The sequence below is a fragment of the Chlamydotis macqueenii genome, chromosome 15 (genome assembly GCF_036417535.1).
Source record: "Chlamydotis macqueenii isolate bChlMac1 chromosome 15, bChlMac1.mat, whole genome shotgun sequence".
Lineage (NCBI taxonomy): Eukaryota > Metazoa > Chordata > Aves > Otidiformes > Otididae > Chlamydotis > Chlamydotis macqueenii.
Genome location: NC_141570.1, coordinates 1,665,541 through 1,687,353, shown reverse-complemented (window position 1 = coordinate 1,687,353; position 21,813 = coordinate 1,665,541). Strand labels below are relative to the sequence as shown.

Genomic DNA, 21,813 nt, shown 5'->3' with positions numbered 1-21,813 from the left:
GGTGCAGTGGGGTTGGTGTCCGGCGGTGTGGCAGCGTGGTGACCTGCCAGCCGCAGAGGCAGCGGGACGGTGCTTTGCGTGGGGTTTTGCGGGGACAAACAGCCCCAAAATGGATGCACTGGGCCTGCAGCTCTGCCTCTTGATCTGGTTTTGTAACACAGGCGTCCGCTAGCCTGACTAAACTAGGTGCAGTTGGGAAAAAAGAACTGTATTTGGAACGCTGTGGAAATCGGGGTGTTACACGCATTAGAACAGCACCAGCAATGGGCTCTGTTAGCGTCAGAACGTCAGGAGCGCGGCCTGTCAGGGAAATCGTCGTGTATGTGCAGCAGGCCGTGATTCACGCCTCCGGCACGGCAGCGTGTGACAGCTGTCCGGGGTTCCGAGCGAGTTACGGTGAACTGGAGTTAATCATCAACACGTCTGCTGGGTTGGAGAAGAAATGTGTGCTCCTGCACTTGCTGGGAGGGCCGATTTCTTACTCTGAAGGACTGTCCGTTGCCGGTGCTCAGAAATGGGAATTGCAGCTCCCTCAACAGAAGAGGGTGCTCCAGGAGCGCAGGGAGCAGCGTGAGCCGGCCTCAGCAGCCATGTTCCTCTGCGAGAGAAGTGGAAAAGCAGGAAAGCTTGTCTGGGGACAGCACAGGGGAAGAGACAGAAACATTTTTTCGAACTTTAGGACATCCCAGCTTTTTTTTTTTCTCACGGATTCCCACTAAATGACTAATGTGGGGTCTCTTTCCTTTCCCTGTGTGGAAAATTGGAGCAGATCCCTGCTCTGTTCCTACTGTTCTGTTCCTAGCCAATTTCTACCCTAGCTCTCTCAAAGTTCTGCTTTTAGATCTGCCCCCAAAGTCTCAGGAAACCCCAAGATCTTAGCAGGTGGCACTCGTTCCGCAACATCATCGGATGTGTCACCAGATGATCAGCATGTCACTCTGCTCAGCAAACATTCCTGAGGTCCTGTCCCCTGAGTCAAGGGCTGCCATCTGCCCCAGAAATGAGAACGTGCGGCCGTTTTTGTGGGCGTCTCCCGTGACCTGCAGAGCTGGTATGAGAGGACGAGTGAAGAATGGTTCCAGGACACACCAGCGAAACAGGGCAGTGCTCGGGTTGCTCGCTGGCACGGTATGATAACCCCTACAAGTAAACCACAAAATAAACTACGTTTTCTAGGAAGGGAAATGGAGACAAACCACGTTAAATTCCACATTAAAATGTCCGGTAAATTCCTGGGATCTACTCGTGTGTATCATGTTTAGCTGGAAGACTGGACGAGCAGCACCGCTCTCGTTCGGATCTGCTTTCTTTTCACCAAATTCCTTGTAATTGTCTTCATTTTCTTCGATGCATAAATGATGGTTTTAGGACAGAGGAGCGTGTAAAACATCCTGAGTTCATTAAAATCTGCCGTCTGCTCCAACACCAGCAGCGTTTAACAACATCTGTGCTGCAAAATAAGTGAAATGAGAGCTTTGATAACTGGTTTTGAGAACAGGTAAGTGTTTCAACGCTGTGGGTCCTTGGCTACAGCAGGTAATATTTACTTTCTCCTAAAGAGACCCATTTGTCACACTTCAAAGCCGAGTAGATAATACCTGTCTTTCTGTAATCAACAGAAAAGTGTGTTTGGGTGGGGCTATATTAAATAATTAGGAATGACTGAGCATGCCGGCTGTAATTACTTCAGGAAATGTTCCGCCCCCCTCCCCGAATTAATGATACTGTTGAAAATGTTTTTATGTCAAAACTGCATCACACGATTTTGGAGAGCAATTAGCATGAAATGAGATGGCGGCTGCTGACAGTAATGCGCTGTCTTAAGTGTCACTCGTCTGTGAAATTACGCAAGTACCCCGGCGCTGTGGCCAAGCGCAGGGTAATAAATATACCTGCATAATTAGGCTTCAAAGTGACATTACTCATCACACGGAACACGGTGACAAAGCGGCCGGGCAGAGCCAGAGTTGGTACGTTGCAGGTTGCGGTGCTCTGGGTAGGAGCTGGTCGGTGGCATCGCTGCCGCAGGTCCGGGAGCAGCTCTGGGATGATCCCGCTGAAAGGAAGCTTTCCCAGCTCCTTCCCAGGGTGCTGCAGCGGCTCGCAGGCAGCATTGCTGGCAGCTCATCGGCTGGGGTGCTTCTCGGGTGATATTTTCTGTGATTGGTGTCTGAAGGGGAAACGCTGAAGGTTTCATGTCCCTTCTTGGTGCAGCTCACCTTCCGTCAGCAGGGAAAGCTCATCCCAGAGTTCCCACTCTCACCGTGTCCTCAATTTTAAACTGGATCCAGGAAGTTTGTCTGGAACAAAGACCAAGTAAGGGTACCGACCCTTCCTGCGCAGGCTGGGAGGCCGCATCCAGCCCCGTCCTCTACGTGCAACCATCCGAGCACCCAAACCAGCCCCACGCCCGGGCCCCAGCACGCCGCCGAGGCCGCCTTCGGCAAAGGTTGGCTTTCCTTAGCTCCTGCCTCTCGTTCTGACCCCGTGGCACGCCGGATAGCAAACTGCTCTGTCTATAATGTGGCTTTTCCAGCGGCGTGCCGGGTTTTTGTACAGGTGTAAAATACCAAAAAACCCCTCTGTGCCATTTCGCTGTCTTCGTACAAGGTGCTCTGCGCCTTCAGCGTGCAGAACAAAGAACTGCTAAAAAGCCAATATCCAAACTTTGCTCGGGAGCCTGTTTTCCACTCACCGTCGTTCTGAAAAGCCCTCCTTTGTGTGAGTCATGGCTTCAGATTCCTTTCTTTCACCGCGCAAAGAGGTTTTTATAATACTCTTCAATGGATTGAATCGCTCTTTGCTGATGACTTAAGGAAGCTGTTTTATTTCTCTAGCGATTGCAAATGGAAGCTGGATCTTAGCACTAAGAGTGACCCCAAAACATACAGAAATAGAATCATATATAATTAACTAGGCTCCAGCCCTGCGTGCTTGTAAATACCTTGGCTGGTGCTTAGCTCTGCGTGATCAGGCAGGAGATGTTTCCTCCCCGAGACAAAGGGTTAATATCGGTGTGAGGGGTCGCTAATGTCCCTGTTTGCTCGCTAAATATCACATAGTAACAGCAGAAGGAAAAGGCATTTTTCAAGTTGTTTAATCAGCAATAAGCATACTCTGGAATAATTGATAACGCTGCAGATGAGCACAACAAATCCATTCTACCCAGCAGAACAAAGATCAAATATTTATAAATCAGCACGGAAATACTGTCCCAGCGCAGAGCTAAAGGTTGTGCCTTGGATTGATTTCGGATTCGCAGCTTGAGGCGGATGCGGCTCATTTCCAGCGAAGATGCTTGGTGCGTAACAGCGAGATTTGCTTTCATTTGACAGAGTTTCTGTGAAAAGTGACCATTTTCTCAGAGCTTCTTTTTTTTTTTTAATAAGTCTCAGACAGCCTCGCATTGGCTGGGGCTTCACAGAGATACCCCGCTGGAGGGCAGGGTTAATGTGCAGCCCTGACCGGCCGTGGTCTTTAGCGGCCGGAGTTCGTTGGAGGCTGGAAGCGGCATTGGAGGTTGCCGTAAGCCCGGCGCTGTTTGCCCCAGGCACGTCACGCTGCCGTCCTCTGCGGCCTCCCGTCCGCCGTGGGACCGGTGGGAAGTTCATCTGTTATTTTCCCACGTTTAAGGAATATCCCGCTCTGTGATTATGAATCACATGAGGTTTTTTTAACCAAAAAATGGTTCTATTTGAAAATTCTGTTGCAGAGAGGCATAGACGTACTGCAGTCCTTTCAGATGTCAGTAGGCACGGTGCACGCTGTGCCATGCACAACTTCAGGCTTGACGGGGGAATTTTCCTCTGAGGTCTTTATTTGCGAAAAAACGTGATTTGGTGATACGAGCTTTTCCGAAAAACCGCAATTCCTTAAAGAGGGGGAGGATGAACAGGGAGGGGCAGGATCCTTACAGTCTGGAGAGACACGTGCTGGGAAGCAGAGTTGTGTTTTAAGGCGTTGCTACACGTTGGCCTGCTGATAGAGTTTTCTTTAGCACGGCTTGTTGGAGGATGGGAGCAGGGTAAGTGCCGCTAACAGAAAATATCAGACCCAGATGGGAATTCGGAGGAGCAGCGGCGGAAAGAAGCGGCATTAGGCTTTCAAGGTGAAGCGCCAACCTGCAGATTCCCAGAACAGGCTGAGAACCTCGGCAGAGCTGGGTTTTCAGATAACATTCCGGGAGCTAACGTCAACGGGCAGAAGCAGAGCAGCTCAGCGGCGAGAGCTCCCTTGCTGCTCGCACCGCAGTTCCCGTGGCGGGGAGGAGAGCTCGCGCCGGGGCAGGCGGAGCGGGGCGCTGCGGGATGCTCTGGGCGGGCTGGGAGCAGCGGGAGAGGCCACGGAGCTGAGCTGTGACCAACCCTCACCCACGCTTAATCCACCATGGCCCGGGGTCGGGCCTGGTAGACGCCGGGTCTTCTGCCTGGTGATGGGGACGTGCTTTTCAAACGGAGGGAGGTTTTCATCCCCATTTTCATATTCGGCAATGCCAGGGCTCAGAAAGTTGGAGAGGTCGGACAGCAAATAACTGGTAACTTTGGGAGCGCAGCCAGGAGCTCCTGACTCCCGTTTGGTGCCCTGCCAGCCCGACCGCTCTGCTCTGAAAAATTTGATTACTTTTTTCCGTTTGCTGCTGGATTTTGGGAGGGCGTCGGTCTCACACCTACAGGGACTGCGCGGACAGCAGTGAGCATTGCGCGCGGTCAGTGTGGACACCCAGCTTCTTGGTGTGGCATTGCGCTTCTTGCAGCGCAGCTGTGGTGTGTTTAATGCCAGTTGTGGTGCTGGCCCAGGAACGGGCCTGCTGAGGCGCCTGCTTTTTGGTACCTCAGCGGGTTTTACAAATGCAGCTCTTAGTCCACCCAGGAGAACATGCTCCACCTGTGCGCATTTGCTTAAAGACAAATTTTGCTTGCATCCACATGACTTAGAGCCCTCTGCTCCAGTTATCTTCAATGTATATAATTGTGTGTGCAATATAGCTCACCTAATTAAATGTCGAGAGTACAGGAGAGCGCTGGGGGGTTGTGTGGGATTCGGTTGAGAGAGCTGTTAAAGAAAAGATTAATCTCACAACTCTTGCTCCTCACGGTAAACAAGCTTCAGACAGAGCCGGACGTACTCGGCACTCCACACCTCTGGGCATTAGCTCGCTTTCGTTGTTGTGCATTACTTCCAGGAGAAAGACTGAATCACGGGCTGGAGGGGGGCTGAGAAACCTGCTTCCTGGGAGACAGCCCTTTGGTGGCATCTTTGTTCCCCTGCGCTTTTACCTGCATTTCAGAGTTTTGTCTTTGCCGCTTCCTTGCTGCTTTTCTAAGGCAACGCCGTCATGCCGCATCCTCCTGATTTTTCCATCATGATTCTTCGGTGGCGCTACGTTGTGTCCAAATCACTCCGCTTCAGCCCTCGAGGTGTTTAGAGACTGGGTATTCTGCCAACCGCAGCTGTTGGAGGCAAAATAGGCAAAGTAGGAGGCTGGCTGGATGGGCGATGCGATGGTTTCTGACAGTTCATCCTTTCGCCCAGGTAGCCCCATCGGAGCCAGGTTCCCAGGTGGATGAGTCACGTCAGCAGTGAGGGATCTCGCCTGTAGTTTGGAAGATGATGGACTACTTCATTAAGCTTGGACAGGCAAGGACCGATCGGTGGAGTTTGGTGGGCAGGGCTTGGGTCCGTCCCTTGCTTCAGTCTTGGTCTCCCGTGGGTGATTCAGTTATTCCCTCTCCAAACCTCACTTTTAAGCAGAAATAATTCGACTGACTCGGCTGCGTGCGATGGGGCTGAATTGTTGTCTATCAAGGCCTTGAAACCCTGAGCGATCGATGCCTCGAGAGTGTGTGTGATCCATAGGCTGGGTGCCGCGTCGTGAGCTCAGCCGCAGAATTCGAGTGAGCAAACGAGTTCCCTTCACTCGGAGCAGCGAGCGCCATGAAACGATGCAAAGGTATCACCAGTCGCTGGATTTTTTTTTTAAACTCAGCGCTAATGGACCCATTGTTTCATGTAAAGGCTTCTACCGCTCCTGTTATGCCGTGTGTGACATTTACAGCACTCTTTGTTCCATTAGCAGAGTAATGTGAGATCGTTCATTATCCTTCGGAGACTTTGCTGCTAGCTGTTTAACTTCCATGGGACTGAACCCTGGAAAAAATCTCTTAAAATAGTTCACGTGTCTGAAAACAGTGAGGAATTAGTTACTTCCTAGGAGTAAAATAATTAATGTAGTGCACCTTAATAAGAAGATCTGCAACGTTAGGAAACACCACTTATTTTTTCTTTCTCTTTCTCTTCAGAGCCACCAAAACGTGCAGCAGCTTTACCGTGGAGTCAAGGTGCGCCTTGCCTCACAGTTTGAAATCGTAATTTGTTTGTATCAGCTATGGTTCCTTTTATTTCAGAGGAACAAAGAAATAGCGTTTAATCAGCGTGTTCTGAATCACGGGTGAAAGGAGTCGCTCCGTAATCGGGATTCATTACACGAGGACACACTCTCGATGCAAGAAAATGGCAAAGGCTGTTATTCCTGGGAACATCTGCCCGGGGTGCTGTCACCGCGGTACCCAAGGGACCGAGCCTGCCCGGGTCCCGCTCGCTGAGTGGCTCCTCCGCGCTCCTTAACGAAAAACAGGCGGTCTGATTCACCGCGAGAGCTCGGCGGTGGGCTGGGCGTTGGGAAGCATCAGGGTTTGCCGAGCCACGTGTGTGGGAATAGTTTTTTTTCCCTGCCATTAAGACTTCGCTCGCCCCCGGGTTGAAGTAATGCAAGAGGCAGCGGGGATGCGAACCTGGGAAAGTAGGTGAAGGGTGAACCGCAGAAATTTGGCGTGCAGGCGGAGATGGAGCGGCGGGGACCCAGGCCACTGAGCTCCTGGGCTGCCAGGCAGGGTATTCCTCACCTTCACCTTTTCAGACGGGATCTTCAGTACCAGGTGGCTCAGATGCTGAGCTTCAAACTTCGTGTGAAGGACAGCAGCCCGCAGCAGCACCCGGCTTTGCGCCGGCTCGGGATGAGCGTGGCGCTGCCCGGTAGGTGATGGGCAGCAAAGCTCATCCGCGGTGCAGCCTCAGATTTCAGCTCGCTTGCCGTTTGCTGTGCCTCCAGCAGATTTGACGCAGCCTCTTTTGCCTTTTGGGTGTTTTGTGCCTGTCTCTCCCAGGCAAACCTGTGCCCTGTGTGGGAAGGCAGAACCAGGAAGGGTCTGCAGGCGAAGAACCTCGGAGCAGGAGGCTGCTTTACTTGGCCAGAGCTGCCGTTCCCTTGTCTGGTTTTTGGGAACACACCTCAACTCTCTGGGCTCAGCTTCCCAACCTGGAGAACAGGGTGGTGACGATTAACAAAGGCGGTGTGAGTTTGCGGAGTAGGAGGCAGGCTCTGCGCCTGAGCGCGTGAGGCTCCTCGTCCAAAATGATGTTGCCTCCATCCTCTCATCCTACTCCCACAGGGAGATGCTGTAGAGGCTAAATGGCCAAAAAGTGTCGTGTACAGAGCGAGTGTTAATGACCAAGCGTGCAGAGAGCCCATCACGGGGCTGGCCTTTCAATTGCTTTGTTTTCATGCTCGGCTGAGTCGCTAACCTCCCAATAAACACCAGAGTCATTATAATAAAAATGTGGAAAATGCTATCATTAAACCACACCGGTTTATTTTTCAAGTGCCTCTTTCTGGGACATCAAATTCATTTAGATCATTCTGAAAAGCCGCAAACCCTGACTGGGTGCAGTAATGCGTGTGGTGGGAGGCGAGAGCGCAACGCGCGTTAAATCCAGCGGGAGCCGGGGCTCTGGGAGAGCTCGGCTGGGTTTATGGCTGGGCTTTAAGACGTGATGCCTCCAAGCTGCTCACCCCCCTGGCCCCCAGACAGGCAGGTTTTCAGGCTGAAATCCCGGTTTGTGCTCTGGTGTCTCAGGTCAGAGCTGTGGAGATGGCTGGTCCAGCGGAGGAGAGGGAGGGACATCCCGGAGAGCCCGAGCGTCCAGCGGGACGGGGAGCTGCGGCTGCCTCCTCGGCGACCGGGAGCCAGGGCCCTTCCAGCAGCAGAGCCTTCCTGCTACAAAATGATCCATTTTGTCCCAAAATAATAAAAAAAAAAGACCTTAAATTCTTTCAGCAGCAGAGCCATAGAGTTAGACCCCACTGCCCTTCACCTCGACAAACGTGGAATAACACCAGCAAGGGTTCGTCCCAGCGCTGGGGCGCCTCGCAAAGGCTCGGCTCAGTGTCCGAGCGTTCGGTGAACGTGGTGCTGGAGCTAGTAACGGTGTTTGTTAAGTGAGAACCTGAAAGTGGGGTTTTCAAAAGGGCTTGGGATCTGCTGGACCCCGCTCGGGTGAGCCCAAGCACCTGCAGCTTCTAGAAGTGACCCAAAAGGCTGAAGCTGTAATCTCACAGGAGTCTGTAGAAAACTTCCACGGGAGCCAGGATTTGTTCAAAAATTTTGTGTCTACCAAGGAGAAGCAGGATTTTGTTCCTCTGGAGGAGTTCCTGGCAGGGAGACCACCTCAGAGCAGCACGGTGCGACGTCTCCGCTCACGTACTGCCGTGTCTGCGGGAGCATCGGCTTCTGCGAGGGGAATAGGAATCCTAAAATTACGGTTTAGCTGCTTAGAATAGAAATGGAAGACAAATTGCTTGTCAGCTGTTTTGTTCAAAAGATATTTAAAAATACATGGAAGAGGAAACGTGCGCTCTGCTCGAGATCCGGAGCCTTTACTGTACGAGCCTGAAGGATCCCAACGCGCCCCGCAGACACAACAGGTTGTGCTAAAAATACGCGTGAAAGGCGCTGCGGGCAGATCTCTGGGAGTGGGGAAATCTGCCACGGCTGGGTGGGAAGGCTGAGCCCACGCTGGTGTGTGGCTGCCCCGAAACACGAGCCGCTGAAGCGCCTGCTTGCTTGGGACAGGTTGGTCAGAATTGATGGAGCTCGCGGGGAGAGAAGGAAGAATAACGGCTTTTCATTGAGCGAAACAAAGCTGGCGGCGTACGTCTCGCCGTGAACGGGCGTTCGGCGACCGGAGACGCGGTGTGATGGCCTGTGTGCTGTACCGATGCCGTTCAGTAATGGCGCCGTTAAAACGCGGGAGCACTCAGAGGGTGACAAAAATAGCCCACCCGGCAATGACCTGCTCGGTGGGAGACGGCAGCCCGGCTGCGTCCTTACCCTCAGCCCCGGCGCTTCCAGGAAGCTGGGCCACGGGCGAGCTGGGATCCCTGGGTCCAGAAGCAAGCTGGGCTGATGGAGAAAGATGAGCTGACAGAGAAAGCTTCGCTGCTGGGAACTGGTGCTTACTGGGAGATGGGGGCTGGATGGCAAAGAGCCGGGGAGCCCGAGGGTGCGAAGCAGGCTGGCCAGATTCCCTGGGAGCGTGTTAGAATAATATCAACAAGGAGAAATGGGCACACAGGAGCATGCAAGGCGCTAAGAAGAAAATTAATCAAGTTACTGTGTGGCCTGAAAAAAATAATTTAGTCATAGTTCAGTGTATAAAGCCAAGAACTTGGCTAATAAACAAGAGGAACTGGAATTGCTCCCCGATGAGCATAAATTTGACTGCTTGGTTTTATTAAGGAATCTGGGAGGATTCACCTGGCTGGAATGGCAAAATTCACAGTAATATCCTGTTTAAGAAGATCTGAGGTGCAGAAGAGGAGGGGAAGCAGCCGGACAAACGCTCTTGAGCGCTTTGCTGCAGAAGGAAGTGCAGAGCCGCAGCCCGCTCCTGGCCGCTGCAGGCTCCCGAGTCGCAGGAGGGAGCAGAGCCACCGGCTCCTCGCGTCCCTCCAAAACATCCACGAGCAAAACATTGCGTGGACACAGGATTTCAGTGCGGGCAACGTGAAGTGGGTCTCAGCAGGAGGCCGCAGGGATGTGTCAATCCCCAGCCCTCGTCACCCCAACCCCACAGCGGCCGTCCGAGCCCCCGCGCGGGTTCGGCGTCTCATCTCCTCGCAGCTCGTAAGCAGTTGTGACTTCGCCCTGCGCCGAGGCGAGTTCACGGGCACGAGGCCCCCTGACCCGCGGGTGGGGTGTTAGTTTGGGGTGAGCGGGGTGGGAGCGAGATCCGGGTCTCGGCCACTTCGTGGGTGCTGCGAAGGCGGAGGTGAGCCAGCTGGGCTCTGCGCGGTGGGGCGGCCGTGCTCCCCTCTGCACCCCCAGCAGCGGCATCATCTCTGCGCCGAGGTGGGTACCCAAAGCGGGGCTTCAGTCCGCGTTGCCCAGCCCCAGCCAGTACCCCACTCAGGGTGAATTTTGCCGAAAACCACTGCAATTTGTTCTTGCAGTTCCTGTGCCTTGCGGCGGGTCCTTCTCCAGGCAGCGAGGCTGGGGGTCGTACCTAAAGGGGCCCCTCTGCAGGTCCGCGCTTGCCAACTGTTTATAAAATCTCGTTCTCCAGCAATAAATCCTGCCGCTGTTGAGCAGGTCCTGAGGAGCCGGGGAGGATGCTGGGCTGCGGGGGGATGCTTGGGGTGGTGGGGAAGGTGCTGAGGGCTGCAAGGAAGAGGCTGAGGGCTGTGGGGAAGATACTTGGGGCTGCAAAGGGACCAGGGGAGGTTGCTTGGGCCATGGGGAGGATGCCCGGGGTTGCAAGGGGCGTGCTCAAGGATGCTCAGGGCTGTGAGGAGATGCTCAGGGCGGCGAGGGTGATACCCAAGGATGCTCAGGATGCTTGGGACCATAGGGAGGATGCTCAGGGCTGCAGGAGGATGCTCAAGGATCCTCAGGATGCTCAGGACCATATGGAGGATGCTCAGGGTTGTAAGGAGGATGCTCAGGGCTGCAGGGAGATGCTCAAGGATGCTCAGGATGCTTGGAGCCGTGGGAACGATGCTCAGGGTTGCAAGGAGGATGCTCAGGGCTGCAGGGGGATGCTCAGGGATGCTCAGGATGCTCGGGCCACGGGGAGGAGGATGCCGGCGTCCCGGGGGAGGGCGGAGGGGGAGGCCGCTGGAAGCGGCGGGTAGGAGGTGCGGGGGGCCGGGGGCTGCCGGGGCGGAGCCGCGGGGTGCCCCTCCCGACGGCTATAAATCGGTGGGGAGCGGGAGCGGGGGGCAGCCTTCGCTGGGGCGGCCGGGGCCGGGGGGTGCACCCCTGCCCGGCGCCATGGCGAGGGGGCAGCTGTCGGGGGGCGCCTGGGGGGCTCTGGTGCTGCTGGGGCTGGTGCTGCCGGCGGGGGCCTGGTACAAGCACGTCGCCAGCCCCCGGTACCACACGGTGGGGCGAGCCTCGGGGCTGCTGATGGGGGTCCGCCGCTCCCCCTACCTCTGGCGCCGGGAGCTGCTGGCCGCCCACCCCCCGCCGCCCCCCGGGCCCGGCCGCCCCGTCGGGGAGACTCCGCCGCCCGCTGCCCCGCCACCGCCGCCCCCCGCACCCGGCCGCCTCCTGCAGCGGCTGCTCCGGCGGGGGAGGGGGCGGCCCCCGCCCGGACCCCGTGGAGCTCAGGTAACCCCGCACCGACGGGCGGGGAGGGGGTCGGGGGAGGTCTCGGGGGGTCCTCGAGGCGGGGGGGCACGGGGTCTCCGCAGAGTCCCGGGGTGCTGGGGGGTGCCCCCCACCCCGTCTGGGGTGCGGGAGCCTTGGTGCGGGCTCTGTGCGGCACCCTGGGGTGCTTGGGGGGGAACACCGGGGAACGGGGGGTGCACGAAGCTGCCGGGGGGGGGTTCACGGGGAAATGGGGGGATTTCACCTGGTAATGGGGTGCATGGAGCCTTGGAGGGGGGTTCACCAGGTTTAACCAGGAAATGGGGGGGTTTCACCAGGTGACAGGGGGTGCTCGGAGCCTTTGGGGGGGTTTCATTAGAAAATGGAAAATGAGGGGTGCATGGAGCCTTGAAGGGGTTTCACCAGGAAATGAGGGGGGGTTCAGCAGGTAAGGGGGGTGCACGGAGCCTTGCTGCGGTCTCCCATCCCGCAGGCAGCGGGGTTTTGGGGTGCCCCGAGCAGAGAGCTGGGCTGCCACATGTCATCACCCAGATGTGGGGAGCCGCCCCCCCGACACCCCCGCCGCCTTCCGCAGCCCAGCCCCGGCGGGGGGAGCGAGGGGAGCCCTGACCCCAGCTGCATGAGGCCGGCTGCATGAGTTGGGTCTCCGCCGCATTTTTAAACTTGAGCCACAAGGTTTGTGGGGTGGGAGGAAGGGGCGGACATCCTCCTCCTCGTGGGACGTGTTTGAGGGAGCTGCGCTTTGCATTTAGGACAGAAAAAGGGGCCAGGTGATTTCTGTGCCCCCCATTTGGTGTATGACCGACCTGCACCCTGCGGGACCCAGCTGTCGGTGCCGGGAGGGGTGTCCGTGGGGCCGGGAGGGGTGTCGGTGGGGGCGGCCCCTCGGCGGGACCCCTCTCCCTGCCCACGCGGGGCTCAGCCGGGCTGCGTGGGCCTGGCTCGGGGTCGGTTCCAGACATTAAATCTCTTTCCCCTTACTGAAAGCTGGAGCCTGCATCCAGCTGAAATCCAGGGAGGCTTTTAGCTGTTGGATCAGCCCCTGAAACACGTCGCTGTATTCCTCCACCCCTTCCATTTTCGGAGGAAATCTGGGATTAGCATCTCCTTGGGAAAGCGCAGGCGGGTCGCTCATCGCTGTCCCGTTAGGGCAGAGCCGTCCCGGCTACCGCGGCCGCGGCTCCGGACCCGCGTACGCGCGTGCATCCCTCTGATTCCACAGCAAAATTCCCACGGGAGCCTCACAGGCGGATCCGAGTCGGCACTTGGGTGTCTGCGCGGGGTTTATCCGCCTGCGCGGTGGCAGAACCGGAGTCTGCAGTCGCCGCGCGTCGGGGCTGAGCCCACGGAGGAGAATATTTCACAAATATCGCGAACGCAGCCTTGGTTTAAGCACCTTATGGAGGGGAAACGTGATCCCACGCGGGGAGGAAGGTGGTGGTGGGGTCAGGCGCTCAGGTGAGGCTCCGAAATAACCCGGCCCCTCTTCTCTTTTCCAGCCATTCCCGCTTGCAGACGTGGCTCTGACCCGCTGAGGGGCCCGGCAGAGATGCTTCCAGCGCCGGAGGAGCATCGACTGCCCGAGGAGGAGCCCGTCCGCCCCGGCTGGGGAGGAAGGCTCTCGCCGACGGATCCCCCGGTATCTGACCTCTGTGAACCGCACAGACGATTGCATTCCAGCACATCTGATTGCTCGCGGCCGCTGCCCCGGCGCAGTGGTAAATCCGTCTTGTTTTCAGGTCAACCTAGCGCTGTAAACTTGGGGAGAAATGGACAGGGAAGAAATTTATTTTTGTTTATTTTTTTTTAGATTTCTGTACTAGCTTGTTTGCAATACGATACAAACACGTACTGTTCGCTTCCTAGGAACCTGCCCTCATTAAAGTGAGAATTGATCAAAGGGATCTGTGGCTTCATTGTGCTTTTGTGGTTTGATTTTGTTGGGGTTTTTTTTAAACCCAAACCTGGTACGGCTCGCACGGGGCAGGCACTTCAGCGGCCGGGTCACGCCCAGATTTTTCTGAGGTGATTTAACTCCTTGACACGGTTTCCTCGGTGGCCGTACAGTAAATCTCCTTTACTGCCCGTCAGGGAGTTGCTGCCAGGGTAAGTGTCAATTAAGATGACAAAGTTAGAAATCTTTCCTGGACCGGGCTGAAGGAAAGCTCTGCCAGTCCTCACTGCTCCAGTTGTTTATTTGCCTGCTTAGAGCTTAATTTTATGTATGTTTCCACTGATGAAAATAAACGTTTTTCCCATTAAAAGAGGGAGAAGCCCTGGGGCTGGGCAGGGGCACGTGGTGAAGGTGTGCTGGAGTGGGTGGGATTTGGGCAAACTGGGGTTCGAGGGGTCGGGTCCAGCTGCCGTGACTTGCCGAGCTCTCGCCTGCCAGCGCTGGCGGATTTTGCAGGAAATTTGGCAAAAAGAGCCGTTTCCACCCCTCTCGCATGAACCGCCGGCTCCTGCCAAGCACCCGCAGCCAACCGTGGCGCGGGGACGGCGGGGTTGGCGCTGCCTTTGGTTCGGATCCGGAAGGAAAATCCCCTCGCGGTGCTGGTCGGGGGAGCCGGCCGCACGCCCAGCCCTGCCGGCCCCGCTGCCCCTTGCACCCAGGGCGCTGCCCGGTCCCTCGCCGGCTCTCGGGGAGCCTTTCAGGTGCTGTAAGAGGTGAAGGATCGCTCTCTCCCAGTTTAGCCCCAACAGGTTTCTGCTCCCTGCCTCCTCTCTCTCCCACTCTACGATTTTCACAGCGCGGAGCTGGGGCGGGCCAAATGAGACGTGATTGCTAATGACCCATCAGGCGGCTGCACTCGGAAAGGGCCGTACCCGTCGGGGTGCCCGTCAGCCCGCGGAGCGCCTGCCGGGGCAGACTGCCCTTCTCGATGGAGGGAAGTGATAAAATGGTGGGGCAGGCGACGTAAAGGTCAGCTTTGCGCGGGAGGACGCACCGAGAGGGGGATGAAGGACAACGTGATGGGAGATGCGACTCAAGCACGCGCTTCCGCCCTCGTCGGTTGGACAGAAACACTTCTGCGTCCCAGTGACTGGGGCAGAACCAGTGAGACGCCCACTTAACCGTGAGCCCTTCGCTTTTCACCTGGTAAAATAATTTTCTGGCTGCTGTTGAGGAGCGTGAGCTGGTTCCCCACCGGGGCTGTGAAATAGTTTCCTCTGTGCTCTCCGGAGAGCTCTGGGCCTTCCTCAGGGGTCACAAGCCCAATGAAGTGGAAGGAAGACTACGAAGGTGTTTAATTGCCCCTCCTGCCTTGGGCAGGACCCTGATGGACGTTCATCTAATCCTTTCTGAAAGCCTGGTCCCAGGGAGACACCACGCTCCCGTCCCCCTCGCTCCAGGGTCCGAGTACCTGGATCACGGACACCCCGTGACTTGGACCGTGGGGACCCCCTGTCCTGGCACCCTTGGACCCTCCAAGACAAAACGCAGCCCCAGGGATCCCTGGGGAGGATGCCAGGTCCCTGCCCGCCATGGGCTGGGTTTGCTGCTGGGAGCAAAGCAGGGGGATGGAAGTTTTTGGGGGGACAGAGCCAGAGCTGCAGCAGCACATGGGGTCCCATCCTGGTTCAGGGTCCCAGTGCCCCCTGACCCCCCTGGAGCAGCTTTGCAGGAGGGAACTGAAACCAAGGAAGGATTCCCAGCACCTCTTTGGGCTCTGGGAGACACGGGCGGCCGCTCGCGGGGCATAGGTGGGGTTTGGAGCTGGATCTGGCCCCTGGTCCAGCTCCATCCTCACGGTCCCACCTGGGAGCTCTGCAGATCCGGCACCGCCGGCTGGAGCCAAGGCCAGCTGACGCAGCGAGGCTTTCCCGGACGGGGTGCGCCGTCACCCAGCTTGCCGTGCCAGCGGATGCATTTTGTTCCAGTCCAAGAGGCAGGCGAGTCCCAGGGGCTCGGCGGGCAGGAAGATGTCCCACCCCGAGCCGGCATGAGCCCAGGGCGGCTCCCTTTCCTTCCCGGCTCCCCGGCCTCTCCCAGGGGACATGCGGCATCCACGGAGGCGGCCGGGCACACCGGGGCTGGGGGCTTTGGGTAGGGCAGCGTCTGCGACAGGAACCGGCGGCCCTGAGGGAGCTGGCGTGAGCTCAGGCCGGGGCTGGCCCGTTGACATACAATGGCTGCAGGGCCCTCCCGCGCACCAGGAGGAAGAAAACTCCCCAAGGAATTTCCTCCATCGTCGGCTCTGCCCAGAAGCTGTTCCTCGCCCCGACGGGAAGCAGGCGGCCAGGATTAAGCCAGGCCAGGTCCAAGCCCCTCGCCACTGAGCGGTCCGTGTTGGGTGTGGAGGTGGCTGGGGATGGGAAGCCCTTGCGCAGAGCTGGGTACCCCGGATTGTCCTTGCGATGGCTCCGGATGTCCCTGTGATGGCTCCGGATGTCCCTGCGGGGAGCCCCAGGCTGTGGGACCCAGCGCTGAGCTGGGATCTGCCAGGGGTCTCATCCTGTCCTGTCCCACCGAGCTGTGCACACTTTCACGCCGACCCTGCCCAGGGCTGAGACCAGGGTTAGGAGAGCGGGAGGTAACGGCGTCTCTCCGCCTGCCGCTTTGCCCGTTTCCAACCTGTCCACGCCGCTGGGAAGGTGGCGGCGGCTTAGAGACCCAGGCGCGGCAGCCTGGGCTGTTCCCGGGGTGCCCAACGGGAAACGCCAGATTGGGACCCTCCCACGGGCCCCGTGCTCCCACCCACGAGGGTCACCCCAAGCGTCCCAAGGGCCGTGCCAGCTCCCGCCTCCCCCGTGTTGACTGTACACAGGGCTGTATTTGGGGAGCGCCCGCGCCGCCTCGTCGGGGTAGCTCTCCTGCCGCGATCACGTGCTGGTGACCCTCGCCGGCACTGCCCGGCTCTGTCCTGCTGCACCCTGTGCCCGACGGGGGCAGCCCCCCGCTCCCGGCGATGTCCACACACACCGCTGGGTCCGGCACTGGAGTGGCTGGCGGTGCAACAAAGACAAAATGTCCTCTCAGGGTCCCCTCCAGACCCCTCCTGGGTTACAGGCACCGTCCCAGGTGCGCCCAGCGCCTCCCCTGTCTCATTTTCCGGTGGACATTCCCCCGAGTGTGCGCGGGAGGGAGCGAAACCCAGGCACAGCCCCATCGGGCAGCGGATGGAAGCCATCCTCCCGTGGAATGGGGTGGTGTCCAGCGCTGAGCGTGCCAGCAGAAGAGCTGATGGCTCCCAAACCCTTAGCCTGGGCCGTGACCTTCACGCCACGCCAGGATTAAACCCGGGCATGGCCGTGCTAGAACACCAGCACGGACCGGCTGTGCTCCCCTCCCCGGGGTGCTGCGGAGGGGGGTGTCCCAGCTGGGTGAAACTGGGAGCTCCCCCTCTCTGTCCACCTCCAGCCCTGCAAGAGCCCCTCAAGATGCTTCTGCCGCTCCCCACTCCGGCCACCGCCGCCCCTGGGCTCGGGTCCAGCTCCTGCGGCGTGGAGCCTCCGCTCTGCTCCTCCTTCGGTGGCAGCGAAGCGCGGCGTGAACGAACGCCAGCGCTCTCCTTGGGCCACACCACTGCCCAGCTGTCTGGGTGCTGGCAGGGACCTCGTGGGTGCATTCCTGCCCGGGGAGGTCCCCTCTGCCACGCTGGCGCTTCCGCGGACACGCTCTGCTGCCAGCCTCGCCCGGGGTGGGTGCTGCCATGGATGGGTGCTGTTGGGGATGGGTGGTCCAGGGACGGGTGCTCCTGGGAATGGGTGCTGCTGGGGATGGGTGCTTCCAGGGATGGGTACTCCTGGGGATGGGTGCTCCTGGAGAAGAATGGTCCCAGGAATTGGTCCTTCTGGGGATGAGTGCTCCTGAAGATGAGTGCTTCCAGGGATGAGTGCTCCTGGGAATGGGTGCTGCCAGGGATGGGCACTTCCAGGGATGGGTGCTGCTGGGGATGGATACTCCCAAGGACGGGTGCTCCCAGGGACAGGGTCCTCAGCGCCAGCCGGGGGGCTCCGTGCTGCTTTTCCATCCACACCCCAGTTGCGGCAGGCGCAGGGGCGCACCGGCGTGGCACCGCTCCGGCTCAGGAAACGGGCTGTGCCAGCCCCAGCCTCCGCGGGAGCGGGCCCCTTTGCCGTTGCGTTATCCGTGTGGTTTGGCTGCAGCCGCCAGGGACATTTTGGCTCTTCCGGGCGGGGTGCCGGTGCTGCGGGGGCACGGCGGGCGCGGAGCAGGGTGGTCTGCACGCCGCCGGGGCGCGGGAGCGGCGTCGTTGTTTGGACCCTTGTTGGTGGGCGCGCTGGCGCGGGGAGGGCTCGGGTGTGCCCAGCCTGGCCGGGGACGCTCGCCAGCTCCGCCAAGCGCTGCCGGGCCCCATCTGGCTCGGCACCTATCGCGCCGCTGTCTGGTGGCAAATAATAAAGGATCCGGGCAAATTCCTACACAGCGGCTTGTGCGAGAGGGATCTCCCAGCTCTCGGCCGCATAACTGAACTTTCTGGACTTTCACAACCCACAAAGCACATAATTAATGCTCCTAATGATCGGTCCTCCTCCTAGCTCTACAAATCCAACCTGGAAAAGGTTTACAGCTCACTAGTGCCACACACAGAGGCCCAGAGAAAACGAGACGGTGTTTTTTATGAGCTCTCCTCTCATTCCCAGCTCCGCTAGCAGCACAGATCGATCACCAGCCTTTCCGTGCCGTACGAGAGCCTCCGCTCCCCGAAAGCAGCTGGGACCCAGCCACCCCACGCTGAGTGACTGGGAAACCAGGGAGGAACGAGCATGGCCGCATCCATGCTGGGTGGAAAGCCTCAGACTTCATTTATTAACAGTCAGAGCTAATTACTGCAGTAGCAAGGGCTCCCTGCAGGTCCCACCGCTGCCGATGAGGGGGGACCGGGGTCTCCCGCCACCCCCAGGCAGAAGGTGCCATGGGTGGCCAGGGTCTCCTGGGACGCGGACCCTGGTTGTAACCAGCCCAGTGCACTCCGGGTCCACGGGGGAAAGCTGGGTGTGGAGCTGGGGACGGATAAAAACACCAACGTCCAAAGCGCGCTGACGGAGAGGAGGAGGCTGAGTGGGAGGAAGAGCATCTCCCTGCCAGCTGCTCCCACGGCTGAGGTGAAAACGGGTGGCTCACGAAAATCAAAGGGAGGGGTGTCCGGCAGCACCCAGCCTTGCCCTCAGCCTCCCTTGCCTTTGGTGGAGGTCGAGGATTGGGGAGAAGGGGGAACGGAGGAGTCAAAGCCATCCAGCAGGTACGAGGTAGAGCCCCGAGCAGGACACTGGGCTCCCGGCGCCTTGAAAGCACGAGTCCTCTTTGGCAGAAGATGGCCCAAAGGCGGGTGTGAAACCACCCATTTCTTCGGAAGCACCAGCCCAGCCCGGCGACTCCATCACCAGCCTCCGCAAACCATCCTCCTCCTCACGCAGCCCTCGCCCTGACCTCCCTGCCTTAGAAGCAAGGCAGCCCGAACAGGCTCGGGTTGTCAGCGTCAGCCGAGGTTTTGCCAGTTTCTGAGCGAAGGTGGACTTCACGATCTCCCATGAACTCCAGGCTGGCCCAGTTCGCACTTAAATTTCTGCCCTTCTGGGGACACTGAGGGTGAGAAAAAAAATCAATAAATCCAGGTCACACTTGAGAAAATGCTTGTGCTCCAAAAAAAAAAAGCATTTTTGAAAAATTCAAGCATCACTTTTTCACCATTTTGAAATGACGTTCCCCCTTTTTTATTTCTCAAACTGCCAACACTTTTTAAAAGAAATTCAAAAGGGTTAAAATATTCCATCTGACCACCCCAAAGACTTTCTCCCTCGTGTTTTTATTGCACTGAATAAAAAGAAAAAACTTTTTTGTTCAAATAAACTTGAAACAATTCCTTCTCCTCCCCGCCTCCCTCCAGGTTTTTGGTTTGGCCAGTGAGTGGAAAAATCAATTATTCGCACTCCTCTAGCCCGATAAAAAGCTTCAGGACTGCACAAAGAGGCTCAGGGGAGTACTTGCGTGGTGCAGCAAACAAAACAGTCTCTGAATTTCCCGGCTCTCTGCCCTCCTCTTGTGTCACCTGAATTTTTTTTGCCAAGATCGGCGCTTCAGCAGCACCGCAAAGGAGCCTCGGAGCAAAGGCAGCTGGTGTCCTCCCCGTGGGACCCCGCTGGCTGCAAACCGCGGCCGGAGCCGGGGCTGAGCCTGCTCCCGGTGAGGGTACTGGGCAGCTCGAGGGACAGGACTGAGCACCCTGGGTGACGGTGGCCACCACCCAGCCGCAGCCGCGCCGCGCTCTCTCCGTGCACACAACGACCAAATAGCGACGTTGCCCATAGGAAATGTGGGTGGGAAGAATCGCCGGCGATAAACAACGCCGCGCTTTCCAGGGCAGCGACTCTCCTCTAAGACACGTCACCCAGCATCTTTTTGGTTCAAGCATCTTTCCTTTGAAGAGTGATTTTTTTTTTTTTTTTAAGCAGACTACAAATGAAAAGTGAATCAATATTCCTTTCTGGAATCTTTTATTCACGGCGTCAAGCTGCCCACCGTATTTGCCTCAGCTCCATAAAAACCTGGTAGGACAGTTGCGGAGGAAGAATTGCCACAGAGGAGAGCTGGAAAACCTGCGGCCCAGGAGCGCGACACGCAGCACCCACGCTGCGACAGCCAGTCTGGGTCATTTCCTCCTGGTAAGGGATTTCCAGGAAATGAAGACCAGGAATGCAAAAGGGTGGAGGTGAGCTTCCTTGTGTTTCACCAAAACCAGCTCATCCCAGGTGAAACCCAGATGGCCTCTCCGCAGGGACACCCGGGATGGAGCCGGAGCTTTTCCCCACCAGGAGTGTCTGGGGTCGGAACGGCAGAGCTGCCCGCTAATGGATCCTGTTCCTAGCCTGGCTTTCAGGCGGACACAACACATTTGTGAGCTCATGAACGTAGGAAGTGCACCAGCCCACGAGCTCTGTGTGTGCCAGACTGGCAGACATAGAACCACAGACTGGTTTGGGTGGGAAGGGACCTTTCAAGGCCACCTGGTCCAACTCCCCTGCAAGGAGCAGGGACATCTCCAACCAGATCAGGTTGCTCAGAGCCCCGTCCAACCTGGCCTGGAATGTTTCCAGGGATGGGGCATCCACCACCTCACATCTCCCCACTGTTGCGGGCTGGGGCTGGGTGGGCAGAGGAGCTGCTGGGCTGAAGCGTCCCCTCTCCGGACTGGGAGCTCCCAGCGCATCCCATCAGGTCAGGATGAGCTCTGGATGAGCAGCCTCTGCTCCCATCACCTTCACGGCATGGTCCTTGCCCGTGTCCCGGAGAGCAGTGCTGCCCCACGGATGAGCCCTGGCCTGGGCACCCCTTCCCGGAGGGGAGCGGGGATGGGGGGGGCCTGGCCCGCAGATGCAGGAGGGACCCGGCTCAGTGGCTTTGTGTGGGCAGCGGTCCCCAGGCTGGCCTGGAGGGTGGTGGGCTCCGGCCCGCCTCCCGCGGGGCTGCCCGCTGCCCCGGCCCCGGGGCTCTGTGCCGCACCGGGGGGGCCTGCGGCAACCGGAGCTGGAGCTGAGCCCACAGAGCCCCGGGCGGCTCCGATCCGTGAGCCTGGGAGGGCAGGGTCAGCCCCGGGCATCTCCGCTCAGTGTCGGAGCTGGTGTTGGTGCCAGTCCCGGTGCCAGCCCCGGTGCCAGTCCCGGCGCCAGTCCCGGTGCCGGTGTCAGTGCCGGTCCCCGTGTCGATCCCGGTGTCAGTCCCGGTCCTGGTGCCGGTATCAGCGCCGATCCCGGTCTCCATCCCGGTGTCAGTGTCAGTCCCGGTCCCGGCCCCGCCCGCCCCGTCCCCCTCCCGTCCCCATCCCGTCCCTCGCTGCGGCTCCGCCCCGGCTCCTCCCGGCCCGGCCCCGGCCCCGTCCCCGTCCCCGCCCGCCGCGCTCCCGGTGCCGCGGGCCAGCCCGCAGCATGGCTGCTGTGCGCAGCGCCCCGGCCCCCGCTCCGGCCCCGGCCCCGGCCCCAGGCCCGGCCCCAGGCCCAGCCCCGGCCCCGGCCCCGGCCCGCCCCTCCGCGCCCGCCCCGTCCCACGCATAAAAGGGGCCCCCGCGGCCGCCCTCCCCCGCCCGCCCGGCCATGGCCAAGGACCAGCTGAAGCCGCGGCTGTGCCGCATGCTGAAGGGCGAGAGCGGCTACGGCTTCCACCTGCACGGCGAGAAGGGGAAGAGCGGGCAGTTCATCCGCAAAGTGGAGCCCGGCTCGCCCGCCGAGGCGGCGGGGCTGCGCGCCGGGGACCGGGTCGTCGAGGTGAACGGGCTCAACGTGGAGCAGGAGACCCATCACCAGGTACGGGCGGGGGGCTGAGCGCGATGCCCCGCCACCCCTTGGGTCCGGGCCTCCCCGGTCGGCCCTGCCCAGCTCCAGCCCGCTGGAAGGCTGCTTTCCCCCA

At 58.9% G+C, this 21,813-nt stretch overlaps 2 protein-coding genes across 2 annotated transcripts in view; both read left to right on the top strand.

The window, feature by feature from the left end:
• Positions 1-11,108: 11,108 nt before the first annotated feature.
• NPW (neuropeptide W) lies at positions 11,109-13,351 on the top strand. The gene is made up of 2 exons (XM_086760147.1): positions 11,109-11,447; positions 12,947-13,351. The coding sequence occupies exons 1-2, from the start codon at positions 11,109-11,111 to the stop codon at positions 12,980-12,982; spliced, it is 375 nt and encodes a 124-aa protein (XP_086616273.1). The 3' UTR covers positions 12,983-13,351.
• Positions 13,352-21,388: 8,037 nt separating this feature from the next.
• Positions 21,389-21,813, top strand: part of NHERF2 (NHERF family PDZ scaffold protein 2) — a 36,544-nt gene continuing 36,119 nt past the window's right edge. The window contains exon 1 of the mRNA XM_086759307.1: positions 21,389-21,710. Within this exon, the coding sequence (XP_086615433.1) occupies positions 21,501-21,710 (210 nt within the window). The 5' untranslated portion in view covers positions 21,389-21,500. The remainder of the gene's footprint in view (positions 21,711-21,813) is intronic.